Source organism: Microtus oregoni, unplaced genomic scaffold (assembly GCF_018167655.1).
Source record: "Microtus oregoni isolate MIOR12 unplaced genomic scaffold, Mior012 000062F_ref0000492, whole genome shotgun sequence".
NCBI lineage: Eukaryota > Metazoa > Chordata > Mammalia > Rodentia > Cricetidae > Microtus > Microtus oregoni.
The window spans coordinates 3,994,172-4,014,527 of NW_024543872.1; the positions used below are offsets into that span (position 1 = coordinate 3,994,172).

At 40.6% G+C, this 20,356-nt stretch overlaps 1 protein-coding gene across 5 annotated transcripts in view; it reads left to right on the plus strand.

Moving 5' to 3' along the window:
- The window catches only part of Pde1c (phosphodiesterase 1C), a 455,584-nt gene that overhangs the window by 427,916 nt on the left and 7,312 nt on the right, over positions 1-20,356 (plus strand). For 3 of the 5 annotated variants that reach the window (XM_041640294.1, XM_041640289.1, XM_041640291.1), the window contains exon 18: positions 11,178-11,246. In XM_041640294.1, the coding sequence (XP_041496228.1) occupies positions 11,178-11,246 (69 nt within the window). Of the gene's footprint in view, positions 1-11,177; positions 11,247-17,182; positions 17,342-20,356 lie in introns of those variants that run through there. The other 2 variants (XM_041640290.1, XM_041640293.1) reach the window with 2 other exon arrangements.

The following is a 20,356-nucleotide window of genomic DNA, read 5'->3' on the forward strand; positions in this document are numbered from 1 at the left end:
TGAGGGGCTGGAGAGATGGCTCAGAGATTAAGAGCACTGGCTGTTCTTCCAGAGGTCTTCAGTTCAATTTCTAGCAACCACATGGTGGCTCACAACTATTTATAATGAGATCTGCTGTTGGAGGGAGAGAGGCCACTTGTTGGTTCCTGGCCACTTAGCCCCAAAATAATCACACAGAAACTATATTACTTAAGACACTGCTTGGCTAAATTCTTAAGTGTATTGCTAGCTAACTCTTACATCTAGAATTAACCCATCTCTATTGTTTTATATTTTACCATGAGGCTCTTGGTCCGCAAGGTTCTGCTATCTCTCAGGGTTACATGGTTTTTCTCTGTCGCTGCCTCCTTTCTCCCAGAATTCAGTTTGGTTTTCCCTGCCTATCTCTGTTCCCCTATAGCTCTGCTATAGGCCAAAGCAGTTCCTTTATTAACCAACGATATTCACAACATACAGAGGGGAATCCCACATTACCTCCCCTTTTCTGTTTAAATGAAAAGGAAGGCTTTATCTTCAACATAGTAAAATTACATATAACAAAACATCAAATAAGAATTATAGTTACAATATTTATAGCTACTTTTTTAAAATTATAACTAAGGAAAACTATAACTATCAATTCTTCAACTTCACCAAAGACTCCGGGATATAATATTACCTATGTAGATTGAAAGTCCATTGTAAACAACTTCCAAAATTCTAGAATTGACAGAGACATCTCACTGCCTGTACTGTCACCCAAAATTCTTCTGTACTGTTGGGGCATCCATCTTCAGCCTACAGGCCCATAGTATCCAGCAGACTTGTCCATGAAGCAGGAAATTTCAAAGATATTTCTGCCTATATGGCAGTTTGTCAGTCACTTTCTTCTGTGTCCTGTAGAATGTGTGGCAGACTCTTTCATGAAGCAGGAACCCTGAAGGATCATCTCACCTTTAGACAAGCTCAGCAGTTATTTTTCTGTGGGTCCAGCTTGTCAAGTTCATAGAGAATTTCATCAAACAGTCCAGGCAAGAGCAGTTTCTTGCTCAAATGGCTAACAGACTCCATAAGGAGCGCCTTCAGTGCCCATCTTCCTCTTGAAGTAATTGGTGCTGCCAGGAGCAGATGTGTCTCATTGTCATGAAAAGTATTGAGTTAATAATTTAAACATTTTAAATGCCATATTCTGAAGGTCTCTGAAAGATTTGAAGATTACCTATCTAACTGAAATATATCTCTGTATATCTAGAAAACCTAACTAACATGACTACAAGCTTGACTATTATAGATGACTATTAACCTATATTTCTTAATTATGCATTACATTTTTAAATGAGCTGTACAAACACAATACCTTAATCAAGAGCAGAAATATACATATAACAAAATTCAACAAAACTTGTATTAATAGAGCAATATTCATACAAATACAAATCTCTATAGAATATTCCCTTTAAATGTAAAGAAACATTTGTAAACAATATTTGGGAATATGGGTTTAATTCTCTAGACTACTTTCTGCTAATTGGGGTCACTGTTAATCAGGTCTTTCATGGTGTTTCCTGTGTGCTAGGTTCATCTCAGCCAGCAGCTGGTTGAAGTAATTTTTGGGAGGTGTTCACAGCAACCTTTCAGGGGTCCGTGGTCTATCAAGCCATATTAGTCTGGAAGCAATCCACAGGTTCTCATCCTCTGTGGAAACAAAAGAAGAACCTCTTACTCATTACTTTTTAATATTTATTCTATTATCTTTACTCCTTTATTCTATGACTGTCTTACTCTGTCTCTTTAAAGACTTTGTTTTATTTTTTAATAAACCATTTATTTCCTTTTATGACTCTCTATTTCTTCTCTCTCCCAAGCCTACATATATTTATCCAACACTGTGACCCATTTAAAGGTCTTTTATGTCTGAATCTGTCCTATTGTGTATCTGTAATTCTTTACTGTCCAGGAGCATTTCTTAAAATGCTAAGCACTTCTTAAAACTTAAGCTGCATCATTACTAGGATATATATGACTCTAGCTGGTTGCTCTGCACAGTCCAACATGGTGGAAATCCATTTATTGCCTGAGACTGCCAGGTGGCAGCCATCCTCACCATTGCAACTCTGATTGACCCATGCTGCTACCAAGTAACTTGTAGCATGCTGTCCACAAACGCCATTTAAATGCTCGACCTCCTGAAAGAGCCAGAGGTCATGCAGGCAGCATGGCCCAGAAAGCCAGCATTTTATAACTGCAGCTTTTTTTTCGGCTACTGTGGCACCAAGAAAACCTCTCTTAAAGGAGCCATGCCTCTGAGTACTTCTAGCAAAAAGAGCCTAGCCAGGAAAATGCTGCTACCAAACCATGCTTAAATCTGTTCTTTTGTGTCTAGGATTCCTTTTAAAGCTTTCTCAGGTTTTGCATGGATTTTGGTTGGCTACGTAGGTGCCGATTTGTTGGAGGTAGAGAGGCTTCTTGTTGGTTCCCAGCCACTTAGTCCTGAAATAATCACACAAAAACTATATTATTTAAAACACTGCTTGGCCAATTACTTGAGCATATTGCTAGGTAGCTCTTACATCTAAAATTAACCCATCTCTATTATTTTATATTTTACCACAAATAAAATTCTTCCATTCCCTCCTCTTACCTCCTTTCTATCCCATCCAGTCCACCTCAACCCATTTTTCATATGTTTTTGTTCAGAAAGGGGCAGGCCTTCCATAGGTATCAACAAAGCTTGGGATATCAAGTTACAGTTAAGACTAAGCATTAAGGCTGAACAAGCTAATCCAGTATGGAGAATAGGTTCTGAAGAGCAAGCCAAAGCATTAGAGACAGTCTCTGCTCCCATTATTATGAGTCCCACAAGTATAGCATGCTACAAAACTGTCACATACATGTAGAGGGCCTAGGTCAGTCACATTCAAGTCCCCTGTTTGCTGGTTCAGACTCTGTGAGTTCCTACAAGCCAGGTTAGTTGTTTCTGTGGGTTTTCTTGTGATATCCTTGACTACTCTGGCTCCTACAATCTTTCCTTACTTTATTCAGCAAGATTCCCTGAGTTTGACTGTGAGTCTCTGCATCTGTTTCTATAAGTTACTGAATGATACCTTTCTGATGACAGTTGGGGTAGTCTCCAATCTGATCTCAGGAGATGGCCAGTCCATGTTACCCATCCACGATTGCTAGAATACTTAGCTGGGGTGATCCTTGAAGATGTAGGGACTTGGGAGTTTCCCTGGCATCAGATTTCTACCTGACCCTGAAATGTCCCCCCTTTCCAGTTATCTATTTCAGTACTCCTCCCCCCTCCACTTACCTCCAACCCAATCCATAAAGTTCCCATTCCCACTCACCCCCAGTTCACCCAGAACATCTCTTCTATTTCCCCTTCTCAGGGAGATCCATATGTTTCCTTTGGGTCACCCTTGTTAACTAGATTCTCTGGGTCTGTGGATTGTAGCATGGTTATAATTTACTATAGAGCTAATATCCACTTAAGATTGAGTACATAATTAGTTTGTGTTTCTGGGTCTGGGTTACCTCACTCAGTATGATTTTTTTCTAGTCCCATCCGTTTGCCTTTGAATTTCTGAATGTCATTGTTTTTAATAGCTGAGTAATACTCCATTGTGTAAATGTACCATATTTTATTTATCCATTCTTTGGTTGAAGGGTATCTACGTTGTTTTCAGGTTCTGACTATTATAAATAAAGCTTCTATGAGCATAGTTGAGCAAGTGTCCTTCTGGTATGATTGATCATCCTTTGGGAACATGCCCAAGATTGGTATAGCACGATCTTGGGGGTAGATTAATTCCCAGTTTTCTGATAAACTGCCATATTTATTTCCAAAGTGCCTGTACAAGTTTGCACGTCCTCTCCAGCAGAAGTTATCATTGGTGTTCTTGATATTAGTCTTTCTGATTGGTGTAAGATGGTATCTCAGAGTAATTTTAATTTGCCTTCCCCTGACAGCTAAGAATGATGTACATTTCTTTAAGTGTTTCTCTGCCATTTGAAATTACTATGTTGAGAATTCTCTGTTTAGGTCAGTACCACATGTTAAAAGTTGAATTGTAGCATGATTAAAAACACAGAGACAGAAACTTGAGTTCAACCTGAAGGTCAGAAAAGCAAAGACCTGGATGGAGGTGGGCGGTCCTTGGGCTTCCCACAGGTCATGGAACCTGATTGCTCTTCGAGCAGATGAGGGAGGGGGACTTGATTGGGGGAGGGGGAGGGAAATGGGAAGCGGTTGCAGGGAGGAGGCAGAAATCCTTAATAAATAAATAAATTAAAAAAAAAAGAAAAGGAAAGCAGCTAGCCACTGGCTCATACCAAATGGTTCAAATTGGTGATTTTGCCTCCAGAAATCTCTGAATGAGACTGTGTATGAGAGCTGTCTCCTCAAGTCTTATATTCCTCTATAGTGCTGGGATTAAAGGCATACACCACTACCACCAGGTTTCTATGGCAACTAGTGTGGCTACTGAGATTAAAGTTGTGTGTCACCATTGCCTGGTCTGTAAGACTGTTCAGTGAGGCTGTTTTATTCTCTGAACTTCAGGCAAGCTTTATTTACTAAAATACAAATGAAGTATCACTACATTGGATTGTTTGGTTTCTTGATATCTAGTTTCTTGAGGTTTTTTTTTAAATATATATTTTAGAGATCGACCCTCTGTTGGATGTGGACTTGGTGAAGATCTTTTTCTATTTTGTAGGCTGCCATTTTGTCCTATTGAAAGTGCTCTTTGCCTGACAGAAGCTTTTTAGTTTTACGAGGTCCTATGCATTAATTGTTGATCTTAGTGTCTGTGCTGCTAGTGTTCTGTTTAGAAGTTGTCTCCTTTGCCAAAGTATTCAAAGCTATTCCCCACTTTCTCTACTATCAGATTCAGTGTAACTAGAATCATATTGAATTCTTTTGTCCATTTGGTCTTAACTTTTGTGCTGGGTGATAGATATGGAGCTATTTGCATTCTTCTATTTTTTTCTTTTTCTTTTTTCTTTGTATCTTTTAAATCATGTATCTTGATTCCATTCATTTCCCCATCCCTTCACATCCACCCTCTGCCCCTGTACTCCCCCTAAAATGAAACAAAATTTGAGAGAAAAAAAAAGGAAAAAGAGTGAGATAAAAGTTTAAAATCTTGTCACAGAAGCTGTAGTGTGACACAGTCATGCAGGAAACCCCTTTGTTCACATATCTTTAATTGCAAGAATTTATTTCAGAGTCATTGGTCTGGTTCTATGTCTCTGGTTTCTGCTACACTATTAATGCTGGGTCATCATTAGGGCTCCTCTTGGATATTCTCTTGTTGCCTATGTTGTGGAGATCCTTCAGCTTCAAGTCTGCACGTCAGGTCCCTTCATGTGCTCTAGCAGATCATAGGTGGGGTGGATGCTGAGGTCAGCCAAGTCATAACCCTAGTTCTGGGCAGCTGTAGGGTTGGTCTGCCTGCCTGTCCTTTCCTATCCTCGCCACCAGGGTGAGCTCTCCAGCATTGCCCTAGCTAATTCAGCTCTGCAGCAATGAGCCAGGGGTGGGTCCATTTCTCCTGTTTTCACATCCTCAGGGTTGGTTCTCTCACACCTACACCATTAGGACCAGCTCTATTGTGTTGCCCAGGATAGGTATAGGACTCCTTTCCCCAGTGCTGCAGCTGAAGAGGGGTAGGGCCAGCTCTCTCATCTGTTGCAGGCTGTAAGGCAGAGATAAGGGGAGCATCCTCACCCTCCCACACCACCACATGATAGAAGACTAGTAGGGTCAGCTCTCCAATGCTTGCAACTTTGGAGTTGGCTCACTCACACCTCTGCCAACAAGGCTGGTTCTATTGAATTGCTCAGGTGAGGTGCAGGGCCTTCTCTCCCAAGTGTTACAACTGGTGGGCAACAGGACAGCACTCCTGTTCTTGTGACCTCAGAGCCTGTTCTCACACCTGTCTCAGGCCTTGATAGGAGTGGAGGATGGCGGCAACTCTCCCTCACCCATGCTGCCATAGGACAGATGGGTGACAGAAACAGCTCTTCCTTGTTCACTACTTTGGGGCTGGTTCATGCATACCTGTGGCAACGGGGTTGACTCCATTGTGTTGCCTAGGCAAGGTGAGGGGTCTGCTCTTGCATGTGTCCTAGCTGGTGGAGATGAGGGACAGCTCTCCCATTCTTATAACCACAGGGCCAACTCTCCCATCTACTCCATGTGTTATTTGAATCCTTTTACATATCAACATCCAGTTATTCCAGGTCAATTTGTTGAAGATGCTTTCTTTCCTTCATTGTATAATTTTGGCTTCTTTATCAAAAATTAGGTGTCCATAGGTGTGTGGATTTATGTGTGAGTCTTTGATTTGATTGCATTGATCCACCTGTCTGTTTTTTATACCAATAGTATGCTGTTTTTTTTTATTATTATAGCTTTGTAGTGGAGCTTGAAATCAGGGATGGTGACACCTCCAGCAGTTCAATTATTCTACAGAATTGTTTTAGCTATCATGGGCGTTGTTTTTGTTTTGTTTTGTTTTGTTTTCCATATGAAGTTGTGTATTATTCTTTCAAGGTCTGTAAAAAATTGTGTTGGAATTTTGATGGGGATTTGGTAGGATGGCCATTTTTGCTTAGTTAATCCTACCAATTTATGAGCAAAGGAGAAGGTTTTTTTCTTCTGATGTCTTCTCCAATTTCTTTTTTCCAAAACTTGAATTTCTTGTCATAAAAGTCTTTCACTTGGTTGTTTAGTGCTAAGTTAGTTTCTTTTTCAGCCCTTTTATCATTTGTATATAAAAGGACTACTGATATTTCTTTTTAGTAAATCTTGCATCCAGCAACTTTGTTAAAGGTGTTTCTCAGCTGTTGGAGTTCCCTGGTTTGAATTTTTGAAGTCACTTTTGGATACTATCCTATCTTCTGTGAAAAGCAGTACATTGACTGCTTCCTTTCCAATCTGTATTCCTTGATCTCCTTTTGTTGTCTTTCTGCTTTAGCTAGAACTTCGAGTGTTATTGTTAATAGATGTAGAAAGAGTAGTCAGCCTTATCTTGTTCCTTACATTAGTGAAATTGCTTTTAGTTTCTCTCCATTTAAGTTGAGGTTGGCTGTTGACTTGCTGCATATTTCTTTTATTATATTTAGATATATTCCTTGTATCTTTGGTTTCTCCAAAACTTTTATTATGAAGGGGTGTTGGATTTTGTCAAAGACTTTTCAACATTTAATAAGATGATCGTGTGGCATTTTTTTCTTTCTGTTTGTTTATGTGGTGGATTACATTGACAGATTTTTGTTTGTTGAATCATCTCCATATCTCTGAGATGGAGCCCACTTGATCATGGTGGATGATCTTCTTGATGTATTCTTGGATTCGGTTTGCCAGTGTTTTACTGAGTATTTCTGAATCAATGTTCATGAGGGAAATTAGTGTGTAATTCTCTTTTTTGCTGCATCTTTGTATGGTGTGGGTGTCAGGGTAAATTGTGGCCTCATAAAAGAATTTGGCAATGTCCCTTCTGTTTCTGTTTTGTGGAATAATTTCAGGAGTACTGGTAGTAGCACTTCTTTGAAAGTCTGCTTAGAATTCTGCACTGAAACCATCTGACTCTGGGTTTTGTTGTTGTTGTTGGAAGACTTTTAATGATCATGGGGTTTTTACCTCAGGGGTTATAGTTCTATCTTAATTGTTTACCTAGTCTTGATTTAATTTTGGTATGTGGTATCTATCAATATTTTTTCATTTCTTTTAGATTTTCCAATTTTGTTGAGTACAGGTTTTTAAAATATGACGTAATTACTGTCTGATTTTCCTCAGTGTTTGTTGTTATGTCCCTCTTTTCATTTCTGATTTTGTTAATTTGGATATTCTCTCTCTGCCTATTAGTTCGAATTAAGGTTTGTCCATCTTGTTGATTTTCTCAAATAACTAGCTCTTTACTTCACTGTTTTCTTTTTTTTCTATTTTATTGATTTCAGCCCTCAGTTTGATTATTTCCTTTGTCTACTCCTTTTGGGGCATTTACTTCTTTTTGTTCTAGAGCTTTCAGATGCTTCATTAAGTCACTAGTATGAGATTTTCTCAAACTCTTTATGTAGGCACTCAGTGCTATGAACTTTCCTCTTATTGCAGCTTTCATTGTGTCCCATAAGTTTCAATATGATGTGCATTCACTTTCATTGAATTTTAGGAAGTCTTTCATTTCTATCTTTAGTTTTCCTTGACCCAGGGATTGTTCAGTGTCCTTTAGTTTGTAGGCCTTCTATAGTTTGTGTTGTTGTTGATCTCTAACTTTAATCCCTGATGATCTGATAAGATACAGAAGGTAATTCCATTTTTTATATATGTTAAGACTCACTTTGTGCTCAAGTACATGACTTTTGTGTTTGTGTGAAATGAAGATATCTTTTATGTCAATTTGAGTCTTTTTCCTGTTAGTTCTGTTATTTCTTTGTTTAGTTTCTGTCTGAATGATCTTCCTTTTGGTAAAAGTGGAGTGTTGAAGTCTCCCACTCATAGTGTGTGCTTCAATATGTGATTTAAGCGTACAAATGTTGATGTCCTTTTATTTGAAGCATAGATGTTCAGAATTGAGACATCATCTTGGTGGATTTGTCCTTTGATGAGTTTGAAATGTCCTTCTCCATCTCTTTTGATTAATTTTGACTTGAACTCTATTTTGTTAGATATTAGGATAACTACACCAGCTTGCTTTTTAGGTCTGCTTGATTGGAAAATATTTTCCAACCCTTTACTTTGAGGCAATGTCTGTCTTTGAAGTTGAGTTGTGTTTCTTGTATTCAGCAGAAAGATGGATCTTATTTTTTTTAATCTATTCTGGTAGTCTGTTTCCTTTTATTTGTGAATTGAGTCTATTGATATTGAGAGATATTAAAGACCAGTGATTGTTAATTCCTATTATTTTGTTGTTGGTAAGTTCTAGTTACTGGTCAGCCTTCAGGTCCAGTGGGGTGTTTCTACTGGAGTTTTGAGGGCCTTGGGTCCCTTGATTCATTTTGGTCTTTGGTAAAGCCAAAGTCTTCTTGGGTCTCTAGATCCGGAGGCCTTATCTCCAATAAAGCCAAAATCTTCTGTGTACCTAGTGGACCATCCTTGCCTCAAGCAGAGATGCTTCTGACTTGTCCGGACTGTATGTGGGCATATGGCATCTGTTCTCCAAATGATATTGACTGTGTCCAGGCCTAAGGGCTGGCCACAGAGAAGATGATGATTTGGGAGAGGTTGGGCAGTAGTATGAGTCTTGGGGGAGCATAATCCAGGGGTGGCCGCAGTCCAGCTGGCAGATGGGTCACTTATCTGCTTGTCCACTGGTAAGAGCTACACTAGAGCAGTGGGATTCCTCTGGAGTTTGGAGCAGGGCTCAGCAGCAGTGCTAGTGCTGAGATAGGAGGGGGCAGGCCACAGGACAGGAGGGTCACCCACGGGTTGTGGCTGGTGTGGTCTGTACCTCAGTGGCACAAGTCCTCTGGGGTTAGGGGCAGGGCACAGCAGCATCAGGGTCAGGAACTAACTGAGATGGTGTGGGCCTGGGCAAGGGATGGGGGAGGGGCTAGATACAGTGAGGAATACAGTTCCACTGGCAGACATGTCACTCATGTGTTCTGGTTTGTGTGGTCTGGGCCTGCTTAATAGAAATCTTTTGGGGCTGGGTGGAGGGCCCAGTAAGGTGATATTGAGGTTTGTAAAGACTTATGCCTTCCCAGTGTTCTCTCTGCCTCCTACTTGTGAATTAAGATGTGAACTATCAGCTCTTCCCACTTCCATGCTTTTGATCCTCCATTATGGACTCTTATGCTCTGAAACTGTAAGCCAAATGAAATGCATTCTTCTATAACTTGTCTTAGTCGTGGTGTTCTGTTACAGAAATAGAAAAGTAGCTAAGAAGCTGGGCGGTGGTGGCGCACGCCTTTAATCCCAGCACTCGGGAGGCAGAGGCAGGAGGATCTCTGTGAGTTCGAGGCCAGCCTGGTCTACAAGAGCTAGTTCCAGGACAGGCACCAAAAACTACAGAGAAACCCTGTCTCGAAAATCAAAAAAAAAAAAAAAGAAAGAAAAGAAAAGTAGCTAAGATATTGGGCCATTGCAGGAACTCATCAAATGATAACATTGACTTATGTATACACTTTTTTTTTTTCTGGTCTTACAAGGTGTGACTTGCCTATAACACAGTACACAGGAAACTAAGACAGAAAAAATACTGAGGTCAAAACAAGCGTGAGTTACACAGTGAAACATTGTATAATTCTCTTTTCACTTCTATCAACCCATTGAAGGGATTATCATAGAGGTTGCTGCTGGCTTTGGGCTTCCATGTCACTTTCTCCACAATATGGATGACAAAATAAAGTAACAAAAAATCTGAGCAAATAACATTTATAACTATATAATATATGTGCACATATAGGTGTGTAAATTTATATGTACGTGTACATGTGTAAGATGTATGCATGCGAGAAATGTCTTCTTTTGCTGAACAACTCTGTCTCCTTTTGTTTTATCCTTTCCGTTGCTCTTTTTTTTCCCCACCTCATTCTGAAGGCTGCCTCTTCATCTCTTCACTATGTGCTCAACTGTTTATATGAAGAAAGATAATCAAATCCCTAATGAGAGTTAGTCACCATCTTCTGGATGCTCCAGAACCCCACTATTGTAACCTAAGTGTTGACCCACAGTTTCTGAGTACACACTTTGCCTTGCCAGAACACTTGGATATCATTGTTACTTTACTCATTTCCAGGTGAAGATCTGAGACTCACACAGATCCCATTCACAACTTAAGATCTGTTAGCAGGGAAAGGATATAGCTAAAACAGGTTCAAAACCCCAGATTCCTCAGTTCTGAATCCTAAACTTTCCATTTCCCAACTGGTGATTATTACCCTACAGGCATATTATAACGACCTGGGGGTTATAAAAATTAAAATAGCTTAAAAATAGGCTCCACTTTAGAACACTGAAATTGGAATCTGTGGAAACAACATGTTTAGGAAGACTCCCTACTACTACTGAGGTGGTCTGCTCGAGAGCATTTGCATCCATCATGCCAAGCTGCTACCCAGAGGTACGGAGTATAATTCCACAAAGGCACAATCTGAACTTCGGACTTCTCTGTGCCATAGAATACACACTGCCCCGTCCCAGATGACCCACACTTATCCTTTCCTTATATTACCTGCCCTCTTTACAGGTACAAAGAAGCGTTCTCATGGCTCACCTGCTCCAAGCACTAGTTCCACAAGTCGCCTTACCTTGCCAGGTAGGTAAATGACATTGCCCTATTATCTCAATTACCACAGATGACACAAAGCACTAGGGCTTCAAGAGTAGGAAACAGCAGCTGTGGCAGAGCCTCTGTCCAAGTCTACCTTATCAGGAAGCTTGGTGTCTGTTGCCTTTATTTGTGAGTTTCTTCCAGATGTGGCCATATTGTTTCCAAGACAATCATATTTGCTTCCACTTAGCAATGGACAGAATGGAACTGTGCTCTTGGGGAGGCTATGAAGTATCCACTTCTGAGAGGCAGGTAGTACAAGGAAAATTAATGGGCAGAGAGAGATAAAGATAGGAAGGCATGTAGGTAGGTAGATAGATAGATAGATAGATAGATAGATAGATAGATAGATATGAATTCAAACTCGAGGCTTGTCCTGTTAATTTTGCAACCTCAACTATGCTACTTCATCTTGGATTAGAAATGCTACCTCTAACCTTAATACCCTCTGACACTGTGTCATAACTAATAGCAGATACAGTTAAGGTCTAGTGTTGCAAATATGGAAATGTATATGACCTAGATTCCTTTTAGCATCTCCAAGGGAAATATCCATTCATGATAATCATCTGTAGCTGCAAGGTAAGCAAGCACCTGCTAGTCTTTCTGAGTGCACATATAACCTCACACACACTTTTACTGCAATTTTAATCTTAGTGGAGCTTGTTTTGAGTAAGTGAAAATGTAAAAGTTAAACATGGTCAGTGTAAACTCTTTTGTAGTAATAGGAAAGACTACAGGAAGGAAAGATTCCATTTATTGCTAATGTTGCCCATTTACTAAGATCCCCTCTCCTTCTAGGTTGTATACAGTTTTTCTTGAATTCAATTTGTATCTTATGTAGAATTTTGTTTTCTCTCTTTGAAATTTACTATTTTTTATTTTTATTGAACTCTAATTTTTCGATGCTTCCCTCCCTACCTCTCTCCTCCACTTTAATCCTCTCCCAAGGTCCCCATGCTCCCAATTTACTCAGGAGATCTTGACCTTTTTCTACTTCCCATGGAGATTAGATCTATGTATGTCTCTCTTAGGGTCCTCATTGTTGTCTAGGTTCTCTGTGATTGTGATCTGGTCTTGAAATTTACTATTATATTAAAGGGGTTTTCTACATGTTAGTAAATTAATATCTTGGTAATTTGCTAATATGTCTATGATTGTCAGTTTACTTACATGTGTAATGACAACTTTACATTGTACAGTTTGCATGTTTTTGTAATCATGTTATGTTCTTGTTCATAAATTTTTGGAGTCTATGTATAGAGTGAGTGAGATTCCTGGGATAGAAATTCTTAGTAAAGATTGTCTAGATACTTAGGTTCTTTTCAAGATACACTTTAGTAATATTAATTTTTATTTGTTATTATACTTAAATTATTAATGTGAACATTTTAGTATTTTTGTCAATGCTAAATAGTATGTTCCATGGTTTATCATTTTGATGAGAAAAATGACATTTCATCCACATTTACTTTGCCTTTATCTTTTTACAAATACCTGTTTGCTAATACAAAATTATCTTTTAGGTTTCTGCTTTGGGGAATTACTATATTTCATCTACTGTGAAAAGCATATTGTCTTGTATTCTAATCCCTCTGAAATTAGGCTTTCTTAAAAAAATGATTATTCCATTGAGTTTTCATTGCAGTAAATTTCCACATTGCCTCACCCATTGCTCCCAATTCCAGTCATCTTTCCAGTACTCTCCCTCCACCCTGCCCTCCACCTGGCCGGATCCAGTTTATGATCCATGGTGTGTAATAATTTCACTCACATTTTTTCTTGCTTGTAGGTTCAGTAGTACCTCACTTCACAATTAGTGATATTCTTGACAGAGGAAATCTAATCCACATTGACTTAGTATTCCAGTTTATGTGCCGTAGCTTTTTTCACAGGCCTGACCTCTAGATTCGGTCATTGTCAGCTAAGGAGCCTTGAATGTTCTTGCCTCTGTGTCTTACTGAAACTAATTTCCCTTGGTGCATCTCTCTTTGCAGCTCTCTCCAAACCATCTAGTGAGAATTAACATTGCACTGCAATGGGTCTTTCTCTGTCCTGCCAACCAGCTCCCAAGGAATGATATGGAGACTTATTGATTATAGCATCTTGGCCTATAACTTGGGCTTCTTCTTAGCCAGCTTTTATATCTTAAATTAACTCATGTTATTTAAACTACGTTCTACCCTTTTAATCTACATTCTACCTTTCTTTCATTCTATACTTCCAACTTTTTCCGCATCTCACTGGTATCTCCTCTGTGTGCCAGTTTCTCTCTTTGCCTAGAAGTCTTACCTATTCTCTCTGCTTAGCTATTGGCTTTTTGGCTCCTTTTCAAACCAGGCACAGTGACACATCTTTACCCAGTATAATCAAATATCTGGCAATATCGCATGGCCACGATTTGCTTTAAAGTGCTTTTACCTGTTGACAGGTGACATTTTCCACAGTGGAGCCCATCTTACTTCTTTCTGATCCCAGACTGCCAAGGTGATAGGTAGATGCCTATCCATTTCCACAAGGCTTCTACAAGTGAGGGAGTGAGCAACCTCAGGATTAGTTTGTGATTGCTTAGAAATGAAGCATCCTTTATGCCTAGAAACCATCTTATAATGTGCCCACTGCGGTACATTTCAGATTTTAGAGCGTTAGGAGGAGGCTAACATCATCCCAGCAACACCACTGGAAAAGTTATCTCATTCTTGAGCCAGGAAAGACCTTAGAGGTCATCATGGCTCTCAATAAGAGTATGCAGCCCTGATGTGACCTGACCTGCTGTGCTGAACACCATAACAGCTTGCGAGGGTTACATGGCCTGTGAATCACCATGTTGGCAGCCTTGTCTTTCACCTGAGTTTGTCAGTCTCAACTTGTTCCAAAGACTTAACTTCTAAGCTCTGACCATCTCCAAAGCTTATACGGAGTAAAGTAGGTACCTCCCAAAATGCATGACACAATGCCAGGCGCTCTGTCTAACATGCGCCTCCACCTTGCTAATTATAGTCGTCAGCTCTTTCTGGCCCCTTCTGCCTCAGGAACTATACATGTTTCCTACTTCTGGCTTAGATGGTTTTATGGCTACCTACTCAGATAGGACTGGTGTCTTCTCATGTTCCAACTTAAAGGAGCTTTTAGTGGTATTATAACTGTGTTATAGAAAATCATTAATATCCAGCAAAAGTAGCTTTAAGAACCATTGATTGGGCAGTTAGTTGAAGATTTTAAGATTCAGGCATTAACACCATTGCCATGGATGGATTTAATTCAGCATGATTACATCAATCAGCTGCAGGTAATTAAATGAGGAGACTCCTTTTGTGAATTCTGGCCAGGATGACCTGAGATGCTCATTCCTTGATAGATAATCCTCTGCTCTAAACACATGCAGAGATAAACAAAATAGAAAAATGAATTAAAGTCTTGAAAGACAGTGTAAGAGACCAACAGCTCTGGGAACCAGAAACCAAAGGGAATTACACAAAGTACCTGATACCCCAGAACAGATGCTGTGGGACAGCTGTGCTTCACAACCCAAACAGACACTGGGATGCAGGCATTCAGAGAGGGACCTGGTCAGAATACAGGACAGGGTCCAAGAAGAGTAAAATCCCTGCTGCTGGCCTTTGTTTGGAACACGAGGCAGAGCTACTGATCTGGAGCTAAGGAAAAACAGCCAATGTCAGTACTGGAAGTGAATCTCTGACTCTCCCAATATGACTGTGGGCTTTTAGAACCAGGTATTGTCTTAAGCCATGCTCTGACAGAAAATTTTAAGGGATCAAATGGAAGTAAATACAAACTCTACACAGAGCTGCCACAGGGGTAAGAAAGGTGGAAGGAAGCACAGGACACTCAAATTCAAGAGATAACAAAAGAGGTGACAGGTAATTTGGGCCTCATCAAAATAACAGACTGTTGGATAGCCAACAAGACTACCAACTGTGTCAGAAGGCAAACCAGAGCATGGGAGAAAATATTGGCAAATGATATGTTTGATTAGGAGTTAATATCTAGAATATATAATGAAACTTCAGTAACTCATTTTGGGAAATGTTTACAGTTTCTTAAAAAGTTAAACGTATCCACGTGTCCTGGTACATGTTAGTTGGCACCTATGGGACAGAAAGTCAGGGGGAGGGGGCAAGTGTTAGATAGCAGCCCAGATTCCACAGCAAGTTCCAGGCCAACTTAGGCTACATAGAGAAGCCTTGTCTCAAACCAAAACCAAAACAAAGCAAGAGTTAAACCTTCTATGTAATCAATGACCCAGGAATTTTAGATTCATAAGCAAGAAAAATTAAAGCAAAATTTCACCGGATACCTTGTTCCCATGTGGTTACAGTGACATTTCCCATAGTAGTCCAAACGTGGAAACTATCTTCTTTCCAGTACCTGAAGGATAACCTGACAAAATGTCACAGCCATTCTGAATGAATGAAGTCCTGGTGCAATCTGAAGATTGGGGAGAACATTTTGCTCCGCAGAAGAAGCCAGACGCAAAAAGCCATGTGACAATGATTCTGCCTGTAGAAAATATACAGAAAAACATGAGGTGGGTAGTGGCATCAGTGGCTGAGGAGTAAAGAGCAGAGGGTGACTTTCCCAGGGCATGGGGTTTTTAAAGCAGAGGGCCTCTACCCGGACCCAACAACATCGAATTCAGATCGAAGAATTCAAGGTGTTTAACCATGAGGAGAAATTTCCGGTCTCGACAATGCATCCCAGCAGTCACTGCAGCACAACAGTCGAAGTGAGAACAGGAATCCAAATGAAAAACTGAACAAGCAAGAAGTCAGTAGGCAGAGAGAAGAAAGGAAATGGCCAAGAATGCAGAATTGCCTTCTTTGTCAAGTCCCACCTTCTTTTTTGAGATGGGATTTTTCACTGAACCTGGAACTTACAAACTAGCTAGGATGGCTGGCCACCAAGCCCTTGGCATCCCTCTGGAAGCCACCCTAGGGTTAGGGTTAAAAGAATAATCTACCACATCTAGCTTTTTATAATGATGCTTGCAGTCTGAACTCAGGTCCTCGGGTTTGTACCGCCGGCACTTTACCCACTGAGCATTTTCTCTGCTCCCATTTAATCTCTTTAAAAATATTTAAAACGCTGATCTTATTAAGCTGTTTGGAGAGGATAGGTACTTATTGTGTTAGCATTTATACTTCTCCATAGATTTAAAATACAATTTTACATAAAACTATGACTGTTTTACAAAACAGTGGTGTCTGTTGTCATTCATGTTGCTAGTTTAACATGCGCTCTTCGACCTTTGACATTTTCCCTTTCTAACCTGTGGGAATGGTTGGGATATGAAGAGCTGAGTCTTTTAGAAGTTCTGGAGGTTACTTGTCAGAAGCCTGCAATGATTGTTTCATCAAAGGACTGCACAGTTTCTGAAGGCTCATCCTTCAGCTTCAGCACAAGAAAACCAAGTGGGGTCCTGATCCTCAGGAACCCTTGCACATCTTAGCCAAAGTTGCTCTTCCGTGGAAAAGACTAGCACATGCAGACATGTTTTTCCTAGCGCCTACTTCATTTGTTGCCCAATGGAATTTTTGAACTTCATGATGTTCAGGGGTGAAGGACATCCACCCTGATGGAGAACTGGGGAACTGTTGGCTCTTGCTGGAACAACAGCTCAGAGTTTTACCACCACGACCAGCCTTAACTGTTATCCATCCAAAGCAATCACCTCTGAGCAGCTTCCCAGGTTCCTCCTGAAGCAATCTTAGAGGACAGGTACAGTACCTAGCTGTCGCTGATCCAGATATAGCTGACTGCCCCTTGCACACAATGCGGCATGCACAGTAGTCTCGCAGTAGATACGGCTCTGCTTCTCAATTCTGCTGCCTGCTGTAGAGAGAGTTTCTGTGCCAAATGCTATCCAGCTCCCAATGACTTTAATGTATGTCTTGTTGCAGGAGACTACGGGTAAAACATCCATCCAGAAACATCCTTGGAAGAGACCTGACCATCTTCAAGGTCTGAAGACATTATGGAAATCTTATATTTCTTTTCCTAAACAAAATCTACATGTATTGTAAGTTATTGAATATTTAACTTCAATTGGTGGCTTTTGGTTTCCCTAATACAGTTTTTTTAAAAAAAATGTCGGTTACTTTTATATGTATTTTAAACTTACAGACATCAGGGACAATGCTAAGTTAATAAAATGGATTAACCCTGACGATTCTCTGAGGATATTGGTAGTAACATCTTCTTTAACAGATCAGGAAACCTGAATAGCTTGCCCAAAGCCATCTTTGGCAAGTATCAAGCCTGTTCTCATTCCTGAAGGATTTGTTGCTGGCAAAGGCTGCAGGTAATTATCCATCCCCCACCTGTGGCTTTAAGGCCCAAAGCTCCTGAGTGAAGGATCCTATCCCAAGTGACTGTTGATTCTGCTGCAAACTTTCGCCCTAAGTTCCCTGTGAGGGTTGGCAGTTGTCACTCACTTGCTGTGGACGGAGTCAAGGCTTCCTTCTACGCCTTGCTATGTTACTCAGAGCTGTATAACTGAAGAATTTCCCTTCACCGGCCTCTGAAATGGTTTAGCATGGACAAAGTGCATGCAGGTAACTGACTAGCCTTATGTTTTTTGTTTTTTGTTTTTTTTTGGTTTTTTCGAGACAGGGTTTCTCTGTGGTTTTGGAGCCTGTCCTGGAACTAGCTCTTGTAGACCAGGCTGGTCTCGAACTCACAGAGATCCGCCTGCCTCTGCCTCCCGAGTGCTGGGATTAAAGGCGTGTGCCACCACCGCCCGGCCTAGCCTTACGTTTTTAACCTAAATAATCAGGTAGGAAGAAATCTGCATATTGATGAGAAGAATTGAGTGGAAGGCTTTGCCGAGCTTTATCTGCCACAGTGTGCAGCATGAACTTTGTGTGCCAGGACAGACAAAGGGAGAACAAAAAATGAAACTAAAAATGATCTTGAGGGAGGGTTTCTTACCTTAAAAAACAGTAGCACCAGGTATTAGAAGGTACCTCTTGTCTGAAGAGGGAAAGAGTTGATTTTCCAGCCTTATACAGTGGCTCTGTCCTCTTCACAAGTTTGTCAAGGAAGGGCATCTTATTTGGGGTCTGTACTGCTTGTGGAGAGACACATGACCACGGCAACTCTTATAAAAGAAAATATTTATTTGAGGGGTGGGCTTACAGTTTCAGAGGTTTAGTCCATTTCATCATGGCAGAGAACATGGCAGTGTGCAGCAGGGCAGCATGCAGGCAGACATGGTGTTGGAGAAGGAGCTGCTACATGTTGATGTGTAGGCAACAGGAAGTAGACTGTGACACTGGGAGCAGCTTGAGCATAGGAGAACTCAGTGCCCACCCTCACAGTGACACATTTCCTCCAACAAGACCACACCTACTCCAACAAGGCCACACCTCCTAATAGTGCCACTCCCTTTGGGGGGCCATTTTCTTTCATACCCCCCCACAGGGGCTTGAGAACTCTGCCTCAGTGCCTTTCATGCTATAGCAAAATCTAAAGACAGAAGCCATGGTTGCAGCACCTGTAGGAATGAACTCATTGACATCCTTCTTAAGCAAGCATAGGGAGTAACTCTAGGTATGAAGGCATTGCGGAAGAAAGGGAGAAATATTGGCTTCTGTCAATGCTGACAACTTTGCCAGCTGGTATACATTTGAAGAGAGTCATTTTTTTTTTTTTAAAGAGAACATTCTTGAAGGTTACGGAGTGTGATGCACAGTAGCTCGTTCACTTGTTTAAACATTTCTCAGCACCAGCTGTTATCAATACTATGTTGTATCAGGAGATACAAACGTGTGCACACATTATATCTGCCCCAGGAAACAGGTACACAGGACTGAAGCGGCTATGGAATGAAGAAGTGTCGAAAAAGAAAGCCAGAGCATCCACTTATGAATGACGTCCACAGAGAGTGACTCACTTAACTATGCCTCATCAGAAGGAATGCAGAGTCTCAGGAATCATAACTGGCCCTGTCGTTTTCATAATCTCCCCATCCTCTACTATTACATCCAGATTAAAAATCAGGGACAAAGCTCTGGCTTCTCATTGGTTCTCTGAGCCATTCTTCCCACCAGGATCTCAAGAACTCCTTGTGTTCTTCAATACATCCTGGTCAGAGTCACTGAGTGGACCACCATCTCCTTACTTGTTTAGTTCAAAATGTGAGCTAGGTGTTTTGCTTTGCTTAGAATACCACTTAGTTTCAAAGTGGTTCCCCCAGGAAACTAAGGGGTGTGTTCTCTGCCGAATACAAATAAATATGCTACAGAATCTCTTTAGTGTGTGGTGAGATCATGCAGGTGTAAATCAAGTATAGGGAATCTGATGAAATTTCAGTGGTGTTATAAGAAAATGAAGAGAGAAGACTGTTCTCCATGCTCAGCTATCACGTAATAATATCATGTCACAAAACACCTATCACATACCCACTGCCAAGCATTTCCAGTTTGTTCTTCTATGCACAGCATCCTAAAGTTTTCACATGGCCATGCAAGGAAATTACCCCTCTCCCCACATCAGAGAATGCATGAAAAGGAACAAAGCTCTGAGTGGAGGTGACCCTAGGATCTCAGAGGGAGTAGTAATTATCCCAGCTCTGTGTGCCTGCAAGCCTATGGTTCTCCCAGAATGCCACCTACTGCTTCCAAAAGGAGAACTCTCATAGGGCTTTTTCTGGCATAGATTTAGCAGAGTCTATACTGTGTAGGTGCTGGTGAACAGGGACAAGAGTAGGTCTGCCTAGATGAACCAGACCCAGCCATGCATCCCAAAGACCTCTCTGACCCTAAATATTGGCCTACATCACTGCCCAATTTGGGAATTCATTCCCAAGAATATGTCATTAGGTGATTTCATTGTGTGAGCATCAAACAGTGTACTTATATACATACTTACATAAGCCTCTATGGTGTAGCATTTGGACTGTAGAGCATATTCAATTCTATATGCAGTCCATTTATTAGCTAAAGCATCATTATATGGTGCAATTTGACAATATTATAAATGACTTTTTTCTTTCAAAGAAAACAATAATAATGAGACGAACTATGCCAGTCTGTGGTTCTTGACATTGGCAGAACGTGATGATTATTAGATAG